This window comes from Cebidichthys violaceus, unplaced genomic scaffold (assembly GCF_023349555.1).
Source record: "Cebidichthys violaceus isolate CVI_PGR_0920_01 unplaced genomic scaffold, fCebVio1.0.p SCAF_4, whole genome shotgun sequence".
Lineage (NCBI taxonomy): Eukaryota > Metazoa > Chordata > Actinopteri > Perciformes > Stichaeidae > Cebidichthys > Cebidichthys violaceus.
This window is the reverse complement of record NW_027176594.1, coordinates 10689755-10709873: the sequence shown is the minus strand read 5'-3', so window position 1 is coordinate 10709873 and position 20119 is coordinate 10689755. Positions and strand designations below refer to the sequence as shown.

The 20119-nt window shown below is 38.9% G+C and overlaps 2 protein-coding genes across 3 annotated transcripts; both read left to right on the top strand.

The window, feature by feature from the left end:
* The first annotated feature begins 6004 nt into the window (after positions 1-6004).
* LOC137885361 (GTPase IMAP family member 9-like) lies at positions 6005-9556 on the top strand. The gene is made up of 2 exons (XM_068727586.1): positions 6005-6093; positions 7167-9556. Exons 1-2 carry the CDS (start codon positions 6078-6080, stop codon positions 8228-8230), a joined length of 1080 nt encoding a protein of 359 aa, XP_068583687.1. The 5' UTR covers positions 6005-6077; the 3' UTR covers positions 8231-9556.
* A 208-nt stretch (positions 9557-9764) lies between these two features.
* On the top strand, positions 9765-19196 carry LOC137885263 (adipose secreted signaling protein). 2 transcript variants are annotated; one of them, XM_068727454.1, is made up of 6 exons: positions 9765-9938; positions 11557-11629; positions 12412-12548; positions 12889-13042; positions 15299-15424; positions 16095-19196. In XM_068727454.1, the coding sequence occupies exons 2-6, from the start codon at positions 11611-11613 to the stop codon at positions 16193-16195; spliced, it is 537 nt and encodes a 178-aa protein (XP_068583555.1). In that variant the 5' UTR covers positions 9765-9938; positions 11557-11610; the 3' UTR covers positions 16196-19196. The 2 variants fall into 2 exon arrangements, with proteins under 2 accessions (XP_068583555.1, XP_068583556.1); XM_068727455.1 differs by having other exon boundaries at positions 11552-11629.
* Positions 19197-20119: the final 923 nt, after the last annotated feature.

Here is a 20119-nt window from a genome sequence, read left to right as displayed (position 1 = left end):
CAGTGACGTGCGGTGAGATTCGTGGCTGGTGAGGCACTGACACTACATAAGTCAGATTTACAAATATATGAACCCAATAGAGAAGCTTAAATCACCATTCAATTGGCAGGTTGCACATTGACTACTGGTTGTTTTTCATATCAGCATTCTTTACACACACATAGGTAAGGTACATATTTGATTCCACCGGGAGCGTTTCAGTAGCGGAGGCCCACTACTGATGGAAACACTGCACTGGTTCTATGTGGAGAGAACAGTTAGGCACCGTGTGGCTGCAGGGCCATTAACACATGTAAAAACACTGTTTTCGATTCTATTTAATTGACTAACAGTAGCTACAGGGGCAATATTTATACAATTAATAAAGATGATTTACTTCCTACATTTTTATAGCAGTTGACCTGCATGTGTGTGTGTCTGTGTGTGTGTGTGTGTGTGTGTGTGTGTGTGTGTGTGTGTGTCTGTGTGTGTGTGTGTGTGTGTGTGTGTGTGTGTGTGTGTGTGTGTGTGTGTGTGAGAGAGAGAGAGAAAGAGAGAATGAGAGAGAAAGAAGCTGATATCTGTTGCTTTGGGGGATTTAAAGGAAGAAATGGTTGTCATTTAAATTCTTTATTTTTGCACTTCAGTTTGCAGCACTTTCCTTTTACTTAACGGTGCTTTATTTAAATCTGTCCTACTGGTGTTTGTAATGTGTGTGTGTGTGTGTGTGTGTGTGTGTGTGTGTGTGTGTGTGTGTGTGTGTGTGTGTGTGTGTGCTTCTGGCCCAACAAACTACACACCTTTCATCCTTTGACACCCACTCCCCCTCACATGTACCTTGTGTGTTTACATGTGCATTTTGATGACACAGATGTAACTTAAAAGTGGTATGTGAAGCAGGTATGCATATTTATTGTACAGATCATTCCACACACTGTGTGTGTATGTGCTTTTGAACAAAGGGTAGAGTGACAGATACTTGCAGGATAACTTTTTCATCCCGTCATTTCTGATGTTAAACCAATTCTCGCTTCATTTCCATGTTATGTTCTTCTATACAGCGGGGAACCTACGGGCAATAATCTGGTAATAAACAAATATGGTTGTGCACAATCTTCTGTGCTGTTTGTATTTTATTCATCCATGCCACATATCTACCAAAAATCACAACATACACCTGAACTGTAACTCATAAGCCAGATAAATGTGTGAATAAAATATGTTTTTGATCAGTTTCAGGTATTGGCATGAAAAAATGAAAAAAATGTCTTCTTCTTTTCATCAAACAACACACCCTTTGGGCCCTTTCATATGGAAAACACTACCAACAATAATAGGATTGTATTAAGATTCAAAAAATAAATTGTGTTACCATGACAACTTTACCAACTTTTTAAAATCTTAATAATAAATAAACTAAATGTAGGTATATTTTGATGGTGGTAGCTGGATAAAAAATTACAGAATCGCTGCAGTGTTCTCAAAATGACAAAGTACAGTTATTTTTTTTTGGAAACATAGAGTACATGCCATGCTTTAGAGAATCAAAGCTTAACAGAAGCGGTGAGAAAATGTGTGCTCCAGCAGGCACTTTAGTCTACACACAGTCTACCGTCATTCCTAGTGATCATTAGCTCTAGCAACTCTCATTTCTACTGTCAGGAGCTGATACCACTAAGACCTATTTCTAAGATATGACTTGTGATCTTTTCTACCCTCATTCAAAGCCGCCAGCAGCTCTGCAGCCACGTAACACGTAACAGCTGTACACATAACAATTTGAAATTTGTCTACAGGTTTACAAATCCAACATAAAAAAACAATATTTAGCAACAAGCAAAAAATGAATTAATGTTTAGATAGGGCATTCCTTGACATTTTAAAGAAGTCGTTCTGGTTATTAAAATGTAATTCTGCTCATGGAAAAATATATTCATCATTTATATCTTTTTTACTGTCTCTAATATTGTCCAAAGACCCTGTTCCAAAGTCTGTCCCACCATTCTCACATGGTGTTAAAACATGACTTCAACGGCTTAACAGTGCAGCAACATCTGTACATTTAGGCCGTCACACCCCCGCTTTAACTGAAGTTTCAGTTTCACTGTGATGTCCACTGTATAAATATTTAGTAGGTGTGGTTTGCTGAATAGAGCCATGACAAAGAGAAGCAGCAGAAAGACTCTGAACTGGAGCAGTGCCTGCACTCTGTAGCCCAAACATGGCCTACAATACTACCATGATATCACTACTGTCATTTTCAGGTACATACTCTTATCTTTGGGTCAGCTAGAACATGCTTTAATGTTCCAAGGACACATTTTTGCCCCCTGCTGTCTGAAATGCTCTGTTTTAGTCTTTAAGGTACATTTGTGAGAGAGCCCACAGAGCCCAAGAAGAAAACATTGTTTTTAGAGAAACAGAGGTAACGTGTTAGCATGTAGCAGAGTATATGTCATGTTAACACTTACAGTAACTATCAGGATTTTGGGGGTGGAAGGTACAACATGAAATAATAGGAAATGTGAAATATTAGTCAAGTAATTCTTTGTGGAAAAGAGACAAACTTACAAAAGTAATCAAAGTTGAGTAAAGTGACGACTGTCCCCATGTGTTATCCTGACTTCTCATCATTACTGTATGTCAGTGACACTAATCATGATGAGACAGTAGACTTTATCCTGTGTCAACATAACTGAAAGTGGAATTACTGATCTTACAACGTAACTTACTGACTTCCATGTCAGCAGCTACTCTGAGGACTGTAGTCCATGTTTCACAGAGTAATTTAGATCTTTTCACTTGAAGTTTGGACTTGTCAGTTGTTGCTAGGCTTGGGGAGTACCGAATTATATGGAACGCCAGTACATGATTAGGATACAAAAAATCTGTTACAGTAACAGAAAAAAAACGTAATCAGATTACCAATACATTTGTTAAAAATGGGGATAACAATTTCAAAAATTAAAAAAATAGAGGTGGGTGGTGTGACCCATGTTATCACAAAGCAGGATGGTTTGCACACTTTTAATTACATTTCTTTTTGCTGAGAAGTATCCCAGCTCATTTCTATCGTAGGAAATGAGCCTTTCATCAACAACATTTATGCGGTCAAATAGAGACAGACTAGCAGCAATCTAACATCTCTAAAAAAAATGATCTTGTCAATTTTTCAATCATAGACAGACATTCAAAGCTTCTTTCGAAAATTTAAATTAAAGGCTTTAAATGGGGGGGGGGGAGGCCTTTGGTACAGCTCTACAAATTAGCATTAAATGGATGCTGCTGCTGATGTTAACATCCAGCAACACTAGTGGGCCAAATGATTCAAGAGCTTGAATGGTGACAACATTTTCACAGCTGGAAGGCAGAACTTGTACTGTACTGTGTTGTTGAAATGAAATTTCAGCATGATTTTTTCTTTTCTCTTTATTTACATTTTTGGTATTGATAAAATCCCCAAATTACGGAGATAATCAGATAACATTACTAGTATATTGTGATACTTGGATCAGGTAATTGATTAAATTTTTCAACAGGTAATTTGTAATTGTATTGGAATACACTTTAAAGTAATCCATCGAACCCCGGTTATTACCATATTTATGCTGTGTAATGTTTGTCAAACTCACAGATATATGTTTGATAACCTTTCAAAATTCTGTAGAGAATATTGTATAATTCATATTTTCATCAATCAACATATAATAAAGTTTGAATGTAAAACAGAGAAATGTTTTGTGTTACTTACAGTCACTATTTACTACCTGTTGTAAAGGGTTAGGTTTTCATAGTCAGGATGTAAATTGTTGTTTTTTTACCCTCCTATCAATTATGTTTTTCATATCACCTGTTTTAACTGTGTAATTACAGAAAGCCTTTTTGAAGGAACATGTTATATTTCTCTAACACCACAGGAGCCTTTAAACATTTAAAAATGACCAAAACCTTTAAAAAAAAAAAAGCTCTTTATTCATAGTAATGAAAAAAATAAAGTATAAATTGGGTGTACATAATCAACAAAGCAGCAAAGTCATAACTTTTAGATAAACTCTTATGGGACTCTCAGGTCACAGTGGTCCAGGAACACCTCAAACAGGAGCATAATCACACAGATTCAATGTGATGTGTACATATATACATATACAGTATATATAAATACACACACACATATATATATATATATATATACATACATACATATATAAACATATATATTTTTATATATTTATATATATTTAAGACGCTGGGATTCAAAGCGTGTTGTTTTATCTATGCTTGTCTTTTGGTTTTGCACCTTCAAAACCTCCAGAGCACATATACCACACATCCAGCTTGCATTGTCGATATTGCTAACTTAAACACTCCTGAGCCAGTTTGGGACAAATATTATTTCTATGAATGGATCCAGTCTTTGAGGGTATGATCTTCTGTGCATATGTATATGCAGTCACTTACGACTGGGAAAACTAAATCCCTTTTGAAATAACAAACAGGTACATGTGTCTATGCAATAGGATACATTTGAGGCTGAAGTCCAATGTGCTTTTTCAAGGTCTCTTTATCTAAATGAGGCTCTAAGTCAAAGTACCAGCACTGAAAGCTGATGAGAGCATCTTTAATATCTGTAAGCTTGAAATGAAAGAAATGAAAAAAGCTCCATAATGGTCTCATGTTGAAATATAGACCGAATAGAGTTCTGCTCAGGCTAAAGGCGGTAAAAGCTTGAATGAGGATAATGTACTTTACAAAAGCTTATGAGTATGTAGAGCATTCTTATGAGTATCTAGAGCATTAATTACACAGTTAAAACGGGTGATATGAAAATTATAATTCATTCATTCATTTATTCTTCCACACAGAACAAGATAATGAGGAGCTGAGTATAATGATGGTGGGGAAGACTGAAATTGGGAAGAGTGCCATTGGAAACACCATTCTGGGACGAAAGTGCTTTAAATCGAAGTTCAGTGGAACGTCTATGACTGTAAACTGTTCCAAGGCCGAAGCTGAGTACAATGTCAGAGCAATATGTCCTCCGTGTGAATGTGTTGAATTGACTAAACCTTAAGCACTAACGCACCAAAGCACTAAAGAACCTAAAGATTTACTGTCTTGTAAGTCTCTCTTTTTCTCTTTTCTCAAATTTGAACAGTAATTTCTAATCATCTCTATTGATGCACTTTCTGGTTAATGTGGTTAATACATTTTGAAAGGCACTTTGAATTGTCTTTGTGTATAGTATGTCATATTAAAATTAACTTGCCTCACAATGTCTTACAGCCCTGCCCTATGAATCATGTCATTCTTGTTAATCGTTGTATAATTTATTACATAAGTCGATGAACAAGTTAAAGTCCAAAATATCACGTGGAATTTCAGAGAACTGCTGCCTTTTCCTGTGCCGCTTTAAAGAAGTGCTGCCATTTCTTGTAAATGCTCAGGGAGGGGTGACCAATGTTTGTTCAGGTAACGGCTGAATTCAAACAGAAAATACAAGTCAAACAACAGTGGGAACTTGTAAAAGAAAGTTAAGTTATAGGAAATACTGTGACAAATAAGCCAGCATGTGGTCATCGAGAAACACTTTTCTACACACAAGTTCCATATTTATCTGGGATATAGTAAATCATTATCATGACTGTATGCATAGTTAAATTATTGTCTTTTTTCTCAATATTCATGGATGTGTTTTGCAAAGGGATCAAGGTTTAAAACATTTGAAAGTACTCTTTAAAAAGTATACTACACTAAAGCTCTAGTAATAACTTAATGTGTTATTTGTTAGGCTTATAGTAATACTAAGGCTTATAGTAATACTATATTGATTAATTCATCTAGAATAACTAATGTCTCTTGCTTTCTTTGTTAAGACAAGACTACGTATACTTATCCAAAATGATTAAAGACAATATTGTATTTAGCATATTCTTATTTATTAAAAATCATTCCATAACCGAAACCTCCATAAAAAGCTTTAGTTTCCCTTTCTATTTGGGAGTGTGGTTTAGTACATATAGGGTTGTTCTAACAGAGGAGACACATTCTGAACTGTCTGAACTTCAGCTGCAGTATCTACTCCACTCTTTAACCCAAACATGGCCATAAACCTAGGTAAGTCAGAAACTGTATCTATGTTTTAAAGTACAATAATTGTTTGGTGATATAGCAGTGCTCACTGCTGAATCTAATTTTATGAAATGTTCCTCTGTACCTCCTATAAACTAATACTGTGTTAGACTTACTTGGAGGAACTGCAAATATAGTTTTCTGACTTTAGTACCAAGAATATAACTTCATTTAAATTCTGGAATTCTTCTTTTCCCTTAAAATCATGATTTCGTCATTACTAGAAAATTAAAAAAAAATGTTATCCATAGTTAAGTCACATGAATGCAGTTTTTGTTCTTAAGAATCCGAGTCAAAAGTTGATTTGTTCTGTTTTTTGGTAGGGAGGTTGAATTGTCTTTTGAAGGGAGGTTCATTACATTACATTATGGTCATTTAGCAGATGCTTTTAACCAAAGTGATGTACAATTCAGTATCTATCTACACACCGTAGATGCAGCTATGGGAGCAATTTTGGGGTTAAGTGTCTTGCTCAAGGACACATTGACATGAGACTAGTGGAGCAGGTGCCAAGGATTGAACCACTGACCCTCTGATTGAAAGGTGGCCCTGCTCTCCACTTAGCCACGGTCACCCCCCCCGGGTTAAGTTGAGCTTTTTCTTTGACTTATTAAGTGATGTGACTGACAAACAATTTTATTAGTAACATTTTTATTTTATCAAGAATTTTTTTTTTATTTTTAAAATCTTAGACACCCTCAAAGAAATGTGTCAGTCTGGATATGTGGACAGGTTTCCACCTTGCAGTTCCACTTTCAGCTGACAGAGGGGGTAGTTTAAAAGACCTGCTGTCTCTTCCTGTAAGTGATGAACTGAACAGTATATGGAAGCCACATTAGATGATGGAGAGAAAGCCAGATGAGAACATGTATTTGTCTCAAATGAAAGTCTGCAACAAATGTTGGAAATTGGAACCTGCAACAAACTCCTTTATTGGCTCTGTCAAAGCAGCAGAATGGATTCTTCTGTTCTCCTATATATGTACAAGTTGCATTGAGTACAACGTGTGTACAACCTGATGTAGAGTCTTATTCAGTGTCACTCATTCTTCTACACAGGAAGCAGCAGAAAAAATGATGAGGAGCTGAGGATAGTGATGGTGGGGAAGACTGGAATTGGGAAGAGTGCCACTGGAAACACCATTCTGGGACGAAATTGCTTTGAATCAAAGTTCAGTGGAAAGTCTATGACTGTAGACTGTTCCAAGGGCGAAGCTGTGGTGGGGGGACAAAGGGTTGCTGTTATCGACACCCCAGGCCTCTTTGACACCAGGTTTGACAAGGATAAAACATCTAAAGATCTCAGCCAGTGCATCTCTTATGCTGCTCCTGGACCGCATGTGTTCCTGGTGGTCATCAGGCTGGGCAGATACACTGAAGAGGAAAAGCAGACAGTGCAGAAAATTCAAGAAATCTTTGGCCAGACTGCAGACACATACAGCATGGTCCTCTTTACTCATGGTGACAACCTTGAAGACACATCTATTGAGGACTTCTTGAAGGATTGTTCAGACCTGCAGGAACTTGTAGACAGATGTAATGGCCAGTACCATGTCTTCAATAATAAGCTGGAGGGTCGCTTTCAGGTCACTGAGCTGCTCCAGAAGATCAGAAATGTAGCCCAGAAGAACGGAGGAAGCCACTACACCAACGAGATGTTCCAAGAGGCAGAAAGGGCAATCGAAAAGGAGCAACAACGCATCCTCAAAGAGAAAGAAGAGCAAATACACAAAGAGAAAGAGAAACTGGAGAGGAAAATACAGGAAAAATATGAAGAAGAGATGAAGAAAATTAATAAACAACTCCAGGCTGAGAGAGAGAGGGAGAGAAAAAAGGGAGAGGAGGAAATCAAGAGGAAGAAGCAGATGATGGATGATGACAGAGTGAGGGAGATGAAAGAGAGAGAAGCAGAGAGAAAGAGAGATAGAGAGGAGAGAGAAAAGGAGATGGCAAACATGATGAATAAAATGAAGGAACAGCGTGACAGAGAACTGAGAAAAGAAAGAGAAAAGTTGCAGGCAAAGCATGAGAAAGAGGCCAGAGAGGAAGCTGAGGAGAATAATTCATTTATTGATGACATAATTAACGGAATCAAAAATGCTTGGAACAGTCTCTGGTCTTGATTTCTTAGGCCGTTAAACTACAGAGTAACCCTCCAGAAGCTAACACATACAGGAATATATGAAACAAAAATGATTTCATCCACATAACTATAATCTACATTTCCCTTTTTTAATTATCAGAATGAATGATAATGAAGATAATGTTGTCAAGCTAAGTCACACATGATTTTTTTGAATGTGGTTTTAGGAGGTAAGAAATACGCATATTAACTTAATTATTTAAAAGATCATATCAAAACTGAAGTAACAGTCAAAGCATTCTTTTCACAAGTTATGTAAAGCTGTAAGTGTTCATATGCTAAACTGATCTAGTAATAAACATTATATAATAAACAATGTGGCTCAGTAGGAGCTCTGCACAAACTTATGAATTAAAAAGTATAAATTAGGTCTAATTAGACTGTTCACACAGGAACTTTAACTAAGCCCCGTTTCCTCTAAAATCATATCTTAAATTAGACAAATTGTCTCATGAATGTGATTTGAAGTTGTCCCGTGAATGAGATTTTGAAGGGTTTTAATTTTGAAATGCTACATCAGAATGTCCTGGCTCTCTCTGAGTCACACCTTGAGGTGGTCTGCTATTAAGGCACTTTTGCATTGGCTTCACTTTTCAGAACCGGAGGTTGCTGCCTGGTCTTGCTTTTTTTCTTTTTTTTTCCACAGACTTAAAGAGGTGAAGTCCTGCCCCTTCTGGTAGACCACAATGGGACCTTATTTAGGAAAAAGTATGTATGTAGTCAATGGCAAGAGTAAAATGAGGATTTGATCCTCTTTGAATTGTGCCATGAATTACAAATATGTTTGACTATTGTAAAAATATTGAAGGACAAGACTGTAAAAAAAGTAATTAGAATGACAAACACAAAATGCAACATGGAAAGTAACAAAAAGCAAACACGGAAATTGATGATTATTCTGATTTCATGAAAACTGAACAACTGCTGATTATGGGTTATGTACGTTTTAATCGAAAAAAATGAAAATACAGAAATACCATTCGTTTTTTTGTTTTATATAATGCATAGACTGTATAAGGAGACGCAGAGTAAACGTGTTCACCCTTTCTACCAGTAGATGGCAGTATAAGTGTTAGATGGCAGTATTTAGTTGTGTCTTTATTAATTATCAAGGTTATTGATACAGATGTATTTAATGCTGTTTATTTGATCTGATACTTGATATTGATGGCTAATTTGCAACCTAGTTTTGTACATCATGTATTTACTTGTTATTGTTATGTCATTTTAGAACCAAACATTCCTACATGGAAGAGTGAGCATGTGTTGATCATGAGGCAATAAATAATGACAATTGAACAATAAAGAGACGTTTGGTTTGTTCCTTTTAAACACTAAGCATAATTTACCTCATTGATTTATTTGTCACACTTAAATCCTGAATCGAATGGTTGAACAGAGGTCAAAGATATAACGTTGGTCAAAAGCTGTGGTACAAATAAAATTATTTCACTCTAGACACGGATGCCATGCGCGTGTCCGCCGAGAAAGCACATGCCCGCGCAAAAGAAAGACGTCTGAGCCTTCTCTCCGATTGGTCAGCGCAGTGACCTTCATTGTGGCAGCGCTTCAGCGGGACAGATCTTGGTGCTGTGAGGGGACAGACGGCGTGTCCCCATGGTTTTATGAAAAGATGAATGTATTCATGTAGAGAGGCTCCTCCAACGTCCGGCACATCGAACTCAGCGGTACGTATTGGCCATATGATTGATCTCATTTCACTGCACCTTTGAGAGACGCTCGTGTGTCTGTGCTTTGACCGGTCGAGACACTTTCATATTTTTGTCAGTGCGTACCAGTATGGCTCATTCTAACATTATGCGACCACGCCTTAAGTGCGATGTGCTCAAACAGGTCACGTGCAGTTGAGAAGGAGGGATGCTCGTGCGTTGTGAGCAGAGGTGTAGCCATGAAGGAGACATCCTCCTCGCTAAACTGTAGACTATGAAGGGACTCTGTTTGAGGCCCAGGCCCCTTACTTTGGTCCAAGTGAATTAGGAGTGTTCATGTCATTTATTTTCATAGTGGTTAAAACAATCACAAATGTAAGGAGAACAAGAAAAGCTGTCAGTGATATGTATTGACATAAAATGTTCACAAATACCTTTTGGAGCTAGAAGTACCATTATATGAAAAAAATCTTAACTTGATAAAAAATGCATTATTGCAGGATCTAAATGGCATTTCATCCCATATGCTATTTACAAAATAAGAGGTTTGTCTTTCTTATTACAGTTCCTCACCATCTAGTCACCCACAGACTGTAAGCTAAAAATGATTTCACATCATAAAGACATCATTTTCTATTTTCTTTTAAAAACTTAACAAGAACAACCATAATCTGATCTGTTGACCATGAGCAGTTAAGGACTTGCTTTAGGACACCTTCAGTGTGGCAATGAGCAAGTGATGCTCTTTCACTTTCCTGACCTCTGATTCTGTAAAGTGAAGCCGATGCTTGATGTATTAAACTTGCATTCTCTCTACTGACCATCAGGGGGCGACTCCTCTGGTTCTATAGAAGTCTATGAGAAAATGATTACTTCTCACTTGATTTATTACCTCAGTAAACATTGTAAACATGAGTTTTTACCAGTGACGTGCGGTGAGATTCGTGGCTGGTGAGGCACTGACACTACATAAGTCAGATTTACAAATATATGAACCCAATAGAGAAGCTTAAATCACCATTCAATTGGCAGGTTGCACATTGACTACTGGTTGTTTTTCATATCAGCATTCTTTACACACACATAGGTAAGGTACATATTTGATTCCACCGGGAGCGTTTCAGAAGCGGAGCGCTCGCGGACGCCACCCGCGAAAATTGTGAGATTCCAGTACCTATTCTATGTAAAGAAAGGACATATAATGAAAGTGTCTACAGATATTACAGTGGTGACAAACAATGAGAAAGCAAAAGGCACGCGCTCAACCCAGTTAGTGAGGGATTCACAATCTGAGGTGAGGCACAGCTCATCACTGCCTCACCTCACGTGTCTCCTCTGTTTGAACAGGACATGCGCTAATTCAGCGATTTTGATTACAAAAATGCTTGAAATGATTGGAATCATACAGAAATGACATTTATACCACAGATCAGTAGAGAAATATTAATGTTTATTTTATTTTAGCATTATTTGTTTTTTACTTGTCATGATGACAAGTGAGGCACCTGCCTCCCCTGACCGCACGTCCCTGGTTTTTACTGTAGTACACTATGAACTGTCAGACCTCACAGGCATGGCCCTGTCTCTCTCTGTTGTCCTCTCTTGTCTTTGTCTGTCCTCATACTCTGGAGGTCAGTGATGACATCTCTCAGGCATTGTCTGACACTTCCCAATTCCTAAACGCATTACCATGGCAACAGGAAGAAAAGGTAGGTTTGACACTGTGTGTGTGTGTGTGTGTGTGTGTGTGTGTGTGTGTGTGTGTGTGTGTGTGTGTGTGTGTGTGTGTGTGAATGCTACAGTTGACTGGCTGTAGTTTGGCCTTCATACAGTTATTTGACATCTGGAAGCCTAGCAGGTGTACTTGAGACATTGTATGCAGGGATCCACAGGAAACAGTGGAAAAAGGGTTCCCAAACATGTCAGTGATAATACACAGAAATAAGCAGCGGAGCTGTAGAATGATGGCTCCTTTCCTTCATTTCTGTTTCACTTTGTCATTACTTTAGACTTTGTGTAGATTGTTGTCCAAAGTATGACCAGACTGCACCACCACAAAAGAGTCAGAAGTCACAGATTGAGCACTTTGTCCTCAAAGCATTTGTATCTGTGTTTAATGATGTAACACACCCTCTAGCCTCCCTTTATTAGACTCACAACACGGGGCAACGGTTTACTGTGCAGCTCCTTATAGTAGCATACTACAGAACAACATTTTCTCAGATCACTTATAATGTTTTAAATTCATCATGTCAACAGTGAGTGGGGGAGATAATTCAGAGGTTCATTTATTGAGATGTTTCTGTTGACTTAAATCTGCTCTCCTTCATCTCTGTTTGCATCTTCAGTTTTAAAAAACATACACAATGCTGTTTTTGCTTTGTTGCAGATAGTTCCTCGTATTTAGCCATTATTCTTAATCACATCATCATAATTGTTCCTGCCTTGGTTGCCAGATGATTTAAACTCTGTATTTCCACTCTGTCACCAGGCTCCACCTCTAAGGCCGGTGGGGTGCATTTCCCTGACGACGACGAGCCCCCCGGCTCTCCAACACGGAGAGACGACGAGTCAAACCTCTGCACTCTCGTTGCTATCCTAGAGAAAGATGGCAGCTACTTGGTCAAGGTGTGTCCATGTGTGAGGGTGTGAGTACATGGAACCAGAGGGGCTGTTTCAAGGCCTGTCAAAATAATGTGACAATGTGAGAGGGATCACTCATAGTGATTAACCTACAGAGAATTATCAGCGAACAGAGAATTATCAGCTGAATCTGCTGCTCCCCTTAAAAAAAGCTTTTTTAGCTTCAGCTCACTGTGTAACTTTCCGCCTGCAACTTCACTGTTGGGTCACTGTCGGCGCTCTCATAGTGTTGTTTTCAGCCACAGCAGACAGCTGTTTCCAGCATGTTAGCCCCTTAAACGTTCTCCTTTACTCTTGGCCTCTACTCCGTCGTTCCTCTCTCCAGGCTGGTTTCCTGAAGAGCCACCACTGCTATGAGGTTGTCTTCACCGTCCCAGATGTCCCCACTCTGGGCAAAGAGCTCTCTTGTCTTCCTTCCTCCTCACCAACTCGGAGGTTCCCCAACCTACGGGTCCATCGTATTAACTCCACACTGGAGGGTAAGTCCAGGCATACAGAACAGTGTACCGCCTTTCTTAAGGAGGCAGGATCTTTGAAAATCAGAGAGTCTGAATGTGTGACGGTTGTGATCTCATGAATGGATGAGTGAATGGTTGGTTGTGGTATGGAAGTCTACACCACTTTGGTTTTCTGCCTTTGGTCTACCATGATGGCTTGCCAGACTGGCTGTATGCATCGTGCTGATTGGCTCGTTGTGCAGTCTATCTTTCTGCCTCTCTTCAGGATTATTCTGTTTCCCCCTTTCTGCAGAGTCTTCTCTCAATTGATCTTGTGGAGGACACAGACCTTAAAACTCTGTAGTCATCAGGCAGTAACCAAGAGCCTGTGCATTAGTAGCAGTTCTAATTACAACACACTCAGATCCATAAACACAAAGGGGAATATGAGCTGACCTCTGGGGTTCTAGACTCGCCTTTTTTTAGAACCACATGCAAGTTTACAGTTAGATTACTGACGTGATCAATGGTTGCCGGTATTGTAATTGGGCCAATGATTTCGGATGGCTCACCACCAGCTTATCAGTTACTGGAGCCAGAAAATGCAGAGCTAAGCAAAAAGATGGAGCCTGGGTGGAGCTAAGGAGGAATGCCACCATGGCTTAGTGTGAAAGTCCAGCACTGCTGTCAGTTTAGCAAAATCTTTGTAGTCTCTTTGGGATGGCAGTGTTGGCCAGTGAGTCCAACACTTTTGTCCAAACTGAAATATCTCAACAACTATCAGATGGGTAGAGCAGGAGGAAGAGGATGAAGCCTACTGACTTTGGTGATCTCCTGGCCAGCATCACCAGCTCTTACCCTGTGAGATATGCACAGATTGTGTACAGACATTAATGGTTCCCAGACAATTCATCCACAAAGAGCCATCATCAGGTTACAATTTTAATTGATCCAATACTTTGGTGATAGATAAACTGCTGAGGCTGATCTAGCTTAGCTTATTGCAGATACAGCTGTATCACTGTATGTCAGCCGATACAGATGGGGCAAACTAGGTTTGATATAACTGAGATCATTTCAAATAATTGTACATAGAGACCAGAGAATGTTGAGAAGCTGATTTCTCACTGTGAGCATGTTGGCATGCTTACAGTAGCATTTAGCTCAAAGCACCGTTGTGTCCATGTACAGAGCCGCTCACATGGCTGTAGACTCTTGAATTGACTACTTTTCCCTCTTTGGTATTTCACTACACAGTATCGGTACGGTTATCAATATTCACTAGATATTACAGTGCATTGTGGGAGACAAGTGTCTTCAAACAGAAAAAATACATGACCACGTGAATAATGATTCCAGACACAGCCTTAATCTTGGAAAAATATGAGGTTTGCTCACGTAGCTGTGGGCAGGTTGCATGGTAGCTCCTGTCATCAGTGTATGAATGAGTGTGAATGAGTGTATTACAATTCTTTCAAAGCTCTTTGAGTCGGCGGCGCTATACAAGTACAGTCCATTTACCATTCACCTGAGGGGGTGGTCCAGATGCATTGTGGGTTTATAGGACACGTACTGCTCCCTCCAGCACGCATCCTCAGGAGGTGCTATAGAGAGCTGAAATCCTGCACCCTTGCCGAGCCCAACTGCTCCGCTAGTAAATGTGTGAATAGCCTTCACACACTGAGTGTGTTTTTTTTGTGCCATTATTTCCCACGTCAATATTATTTTTCAAACTATTGTTATCATCATAGTACTTTAACTCTGAATGCAGTATTTAGCTTTGTGAGCTTTCACACTGCAAGTTAAGGCATCAACCAATCACATTTTGTGAAATGGACATATTCAAAACACACTATAGTGTACAACAACAGGCAGACTGTGTAGTCCGGCAAACTTTAGTACTCCTTTCAAGGCAGACATATTTGCAGCCAAGTATTTTGTGTTATTTGTGTGATTTATTCGTCAGGCCTGCGGTGTGTAAAGGCCTTAACTGTAGTTGTTCAATATGTGTCGAATGTAGAATATATATATTTAATTACATCTGAAGATGCCTAGCCTTCCTAAGGGACTTAATGAAGTCTGTGCATCAAATATGTACCATGCAGTTCAGAAGACACTGTTTTGATGCAGAGCTGAGGAAGCAATATACTGCACAGACAAATAAGGTTTCAAAGTGCATCTGAAGCACCAGTAGAAAATACATGGGTCTCTTATCCTACCCTTATGTCTTTCCTTGATAAGACGCAACTGAAGTATAAGTAAATGTCTATGTTGATGAATCCTCTTCCTCTCTTAAAGGAGGAGTAAAGGTAACGTGTGAGTACAGGACTCACCAGGAGGGGGTGCTGCAGGAGGAGATCACTCTGGTAACCAGAGGGAGAAAAGGCAGCAGTCTGAAGGTCAGATTCCAGGCCAAGGTCATTGGTATGTGCTAGCACACGCACACACACACACACACACACACACACACACACACACACACACACACACACACACACTGAGTTTGATTTCCTGAGAAGTTTCTGTCGCTGTTTTCATTAACCCAAAGCTTTGTAGAGTTGCCTGTTCACAGTGGATGGTTACACTGTTAGATCTGACAAAAAAGACTTGAAGTATTTGTGAGGATTTAGGAACTAATACCCACATGTATGAACACTGAGTCCAACACATAAGGAGGAGGTTGATGTGCTGGAGGGAGCAGAGTGATAGGTCTGTTTCACAGAGGACATTTTGACATGTTACAATAGGAAAAGCACAGGTGTCAAAAATAAAATGGATGACTGAATTCAGTTTAGCTGCTTCAGTTTCAGGGTCCTGGTGTTGTGCATGCTGGCTCACTGTCACACTGTCATGGTTTACTGGGACACTTGAATGGAACAGAGCCATCAGTAAGTTAAGTGACACCTGACCTGACCAAAAAAACAAATATTTGAATGTTTTCTCTGGTAAGTGGCCATGCTCTAAGCTCCATAATACAACCAGCAGTGTCCTGATACAGAAAGTAACGGACAAAGACTGTATTAACTCAGCTGTAATACCAGGAGTGAACACAAACTCTCCCATTGCCCTCATCTCTTTCTCTCCCTCTGTACAGACCCACATCACGGGACTCCCATGCTGCTGGAGGGGGTGAGGTGTCTGGATGCTCAGAAACACACCCACAGAAAGCACAGCAGCGACCGTGAGAGGATATGATCAAAATGATACACACATATAATGGATATGTGTCTACCACCGTGTTATTCAGATTCTGGGTCAGGGCCCAACACCAAATTAGAAACCACTTTATTGGACTGGGAAATAATGGGTTTGTGATGCTATGTTTTGCTATTGTGGCATTTCTAAATAGTTGTCAGAAAATGAGAACCTGTCAAAAACAGTGTCATATAAAATATGTGCTTGATGATGAGGCTCTTCCACAAAAAAAGATTAAATACCAGTCTGCAGCTCTGGATGGACCTTTATCAGTTCAGATAGCCAGGAGCCTCTGTTGGTGGAGGTGCAGCCACCAGCACTTAACAGGAGCCAGCTTACACATCACACACACACACACACACACACACACACACACACACACACACACACACACACACACACACACACACACACATCAAGCCACAGGAAAAGTAAAAGTCATGATCAGCACCACACATACAGTAATAGACTGTAAAGTAACTGAAAATAAAAACATTATAATTTTACAGCAGCCCAACCAAGAAAAACTCAGATGTTCTCATAATGTCCCCGTTCATCAAAATGTCAGTGGTGGTTTCACAAGTGATCAAAGGCAGTCATTTTTCTGTTAGAGACTTGAAGGCTTCAAAGACAGCTGGCCTGGAGTCACTCACATGTCTGAGGTCTTCTCTTATGTTGACTACTTGCAGCCAGTAAGCTTGAAATGCATAAAAAGTCAAATCTCAATATAGAGTTAGCTCAAATCTACAAGATGTAGCTAGCAGGGTTTGTGCAGGATGACATACTGTTTCCCATGGCGTCCACCAAATATCTTACTGCATCTCATTATTGCACCAATACTATTGTCATTGTAGAAGGAGAATTGATTTGACTTTAGTGACAACATTCAAGTGCACTGTGGCAACATGGCACTGTTTGCAATAAGAGGCACTTGACTGCTCAGCAGCTTTCTTGATAAACAGTCCACCCTTTACTATCAGGTGACATGACGGTATGTTATTCATGTACTTCTAAGTAGCCATATATGAAAAGATTTCCATAGAACCGCACTGTCTGTTTTATGTATTTTAATTGTGGCTGGAAATGTAACGTGTAAAATATAATATGTATAATTTAACGTTAAACAGCACGAAAATATTTTTGATGTGTCATCTTAATAAGCAGAAAGTATTATCCAAAAACTTGACTGATTGTGTTGTAGAACAGAATCTGAACAGAAAAGACAAACAGTTTATCTCTGGGCAGGAAATGCCATTACTGGTATCTTTTATTATTATATTATATTTTATACCTAAGGAGTACTTTACATTTTCTGCTTAGTCAAAAAATATTTATTTGCCTTACGCATCTTTTCTGACATCAGCATAGCCTTCTTCATGTGTATTATGACAGCTTACATCAAATATTACAATAAGTTTGCCCCTTTATTTGCATGATTAATATTGTATGTCACAAAGTGTAACCAATTCAACTGTCCCGACCAAATAACGAAGACATTTTAACTTCTGAAAAAGTGTTTCAGTTATTTATTACATAAGTAGACCGAATTATTGGTGTGTTGTGTGATTTGAATATCACCAAGATAATGTATTTATTCCTGGTAAATCAACTCCATGCTAACATTTTAGCATACACTCTTCTGGGTGATAGACTGCATGCTAATCTGTTAGCATACAGTAGTGATTGTTTTAGGTCTCAATAGTGCTGCAGGGATGACATATATTTGTAGGCCAACAGGAAGTTAGCATCACCCTGGTTCCCTCAAGGAGGCCATGGAGATATTTCCATTGGATTTTGGATTATTGCAGAAAATAATCTCTGTATCATAAACGTTTATGAAGGTTTTCTTCAGCAAGATCATTTTCACAAATGAGCACCACTTTTATGATTTTTGAAGCATGAACAAAATCAGCAGACATAAAAAGCTAACGTTAGGCTATAAAGGAACTACAACACGGTCACATGACTTCACTTCTCCACCACTAAGCTAAAGAAGGATGAGGGAACTGGAGGTGCAAAAATGTTGACTTATTTCCTGTTTTAACTGGAAAGAGTGCATTTTTTTAATCACAAGTAGTGACATTTATTTAGACTAGAAGACATGACCTAATGAATATGTAACCTACTAAATATACCGTAGCAAGCTATAATGACAACTGTCCCCCCAAAAATGTAGCTGATTGCATCACATAGTTTTCAGATGACCAGTTAGCAGCTGGCCCATTAGCGGCAGCGGCTGATTGTACTAGTCAGAGGCTGCTCAGCTCCAAACTATGATGTGCTTAAAAGCTGTTCACCATTATAGCTCTGAGTCAAAACCTCCAGGATTTATGTCCGTTTAGTAGTTTGACTGTCAGTCTGCAAATCTAACAGCTACGCTAGCTCAAGCAGAGAGAGAACAGAGCTGTCAACAGTATCATTAGGGTCCTCCAACAGATTACTGTTGGACTAAGGTAGGACAACTAAGTTATCAATGAATATGGCATCACCTTTGACCATTGACGAGTCAATTATACCAGTACTACATTAGCAGTGTACTACTACATCATACTTACTAAACATAAGATCAGATGGTCAGTTTTTGTTTTTGTCACTAGTCAAGTTTATTTGGCCTTAGAAGTTGGAAGTTTTTATTGATAATAATTGCAATTTAAATCACAATATTTTTTCCCTCAAATTGTTCAACCCAAGTGGCCGTTTAGCAAAGCTTAGCTAAGGCTAGTATGCTTCATATAGTAACACCAGTGGCCTGTTACTCAACATGAATGTTTACTGGAAGTGTTGGAGCTCCAATGCTTCTGATCTAAAGACACATTAACGACTAAACATGACAGGTGTGAAGACATTTCCTGTTTGTTTAGACATTGTTGATGGTGGAAGTGCTGCTGTATGTGGTGCTCTGACTGTGACCTGTCACCATATGTTTGTGTCCTTATGCACTTGTGCCCATCAAGACAATACCATTTGTTCACTTGATGTCAATAAAGTATCCTCTCACATGTGTACTGTACAAGTTCATGCCCTTTTCTGTTTCATTTAGTAAATGTCTCTGCCATAGGTGCTTCTTATATCTTCTGATGCTTCTTGTGGATTCAACAATTTTTCTGACGTCAGATATGTCAAAAATAAATAGACATTCACTGCCTTAAATGTTTTTTAATCGAATATCAACTTGGACAGACATATTATAAAAAGTATAAAGTCATGATGCATAGTTTACTGTGTAATATCCATGTTAGACCAGAGCAATGGTATAACCAACGTTACTGCCTCAATGTTAGCATAGGAAATCTGACTGACCCTTAGCTATAACCTCCTTTTTCTCATAATTGCTTACAATGAGGGAATCGTATTTGGACAGATTTGATTCTTGTCTGGTTTATATATACATTATCAACTATATATTTTGCTTACCACCGAAAGTGATGTTTGTAAAATGGTTTCACTTGCATAATATTACTCAGCAACTTATTTAGATGAAATTGATGCATCAAATTCATGTGCAATGTAACTTTTAACCAGCTGGGCCATAGAGGGATTCTAGTACCTATGCTCTATGGGCCCAAAAACATGGACACCAGAGGAAGCCTGAAAACATTTTTGGCGTACGTGTTAACTTGGATAAATGGGTTCCATCTTTGATTCTGTCATGTTCTCAAAAAACATCCATGGTGTAAACATGCTATCTGTTGCCATGTATGCTATGCTGTTAACATGTGACTAGTAGCTTTGAACCTCCATCAAATGTTTTTGATTTGTAGTGTGTCATAAGATTTGGAGCCTCACAGCGCATGCTTTCACTCAGCCTAAAAGCATTTTCTTGTTGCCCTGGGTTTCAGCAGAGAGTCTCTGTGCTCCAGTGTGTCTTAATACTTGGAATTTCTCAGGACTAAATAAGACCAAACCTGAAGAATCTGAATGTTG

Coding starts and splice junctions, on each gene's coding strand:
- LOC137885263 (XM_068727454.1), top strand. Junction 13,043..15,298: donor TATTAACTCCACACTGGAGG/GTAAGTCCAGGC, acceptor CCTCTCTTAAAG/GAGGAGTAAAGGTAACGTGT. Junction 15,425..16,094: donor ATTCCAGGCCAAGGTCATTG/GTATGTGCTAGC, acceptor CCCTCTGTACAG/ACCCACATCACGGGACTCCC.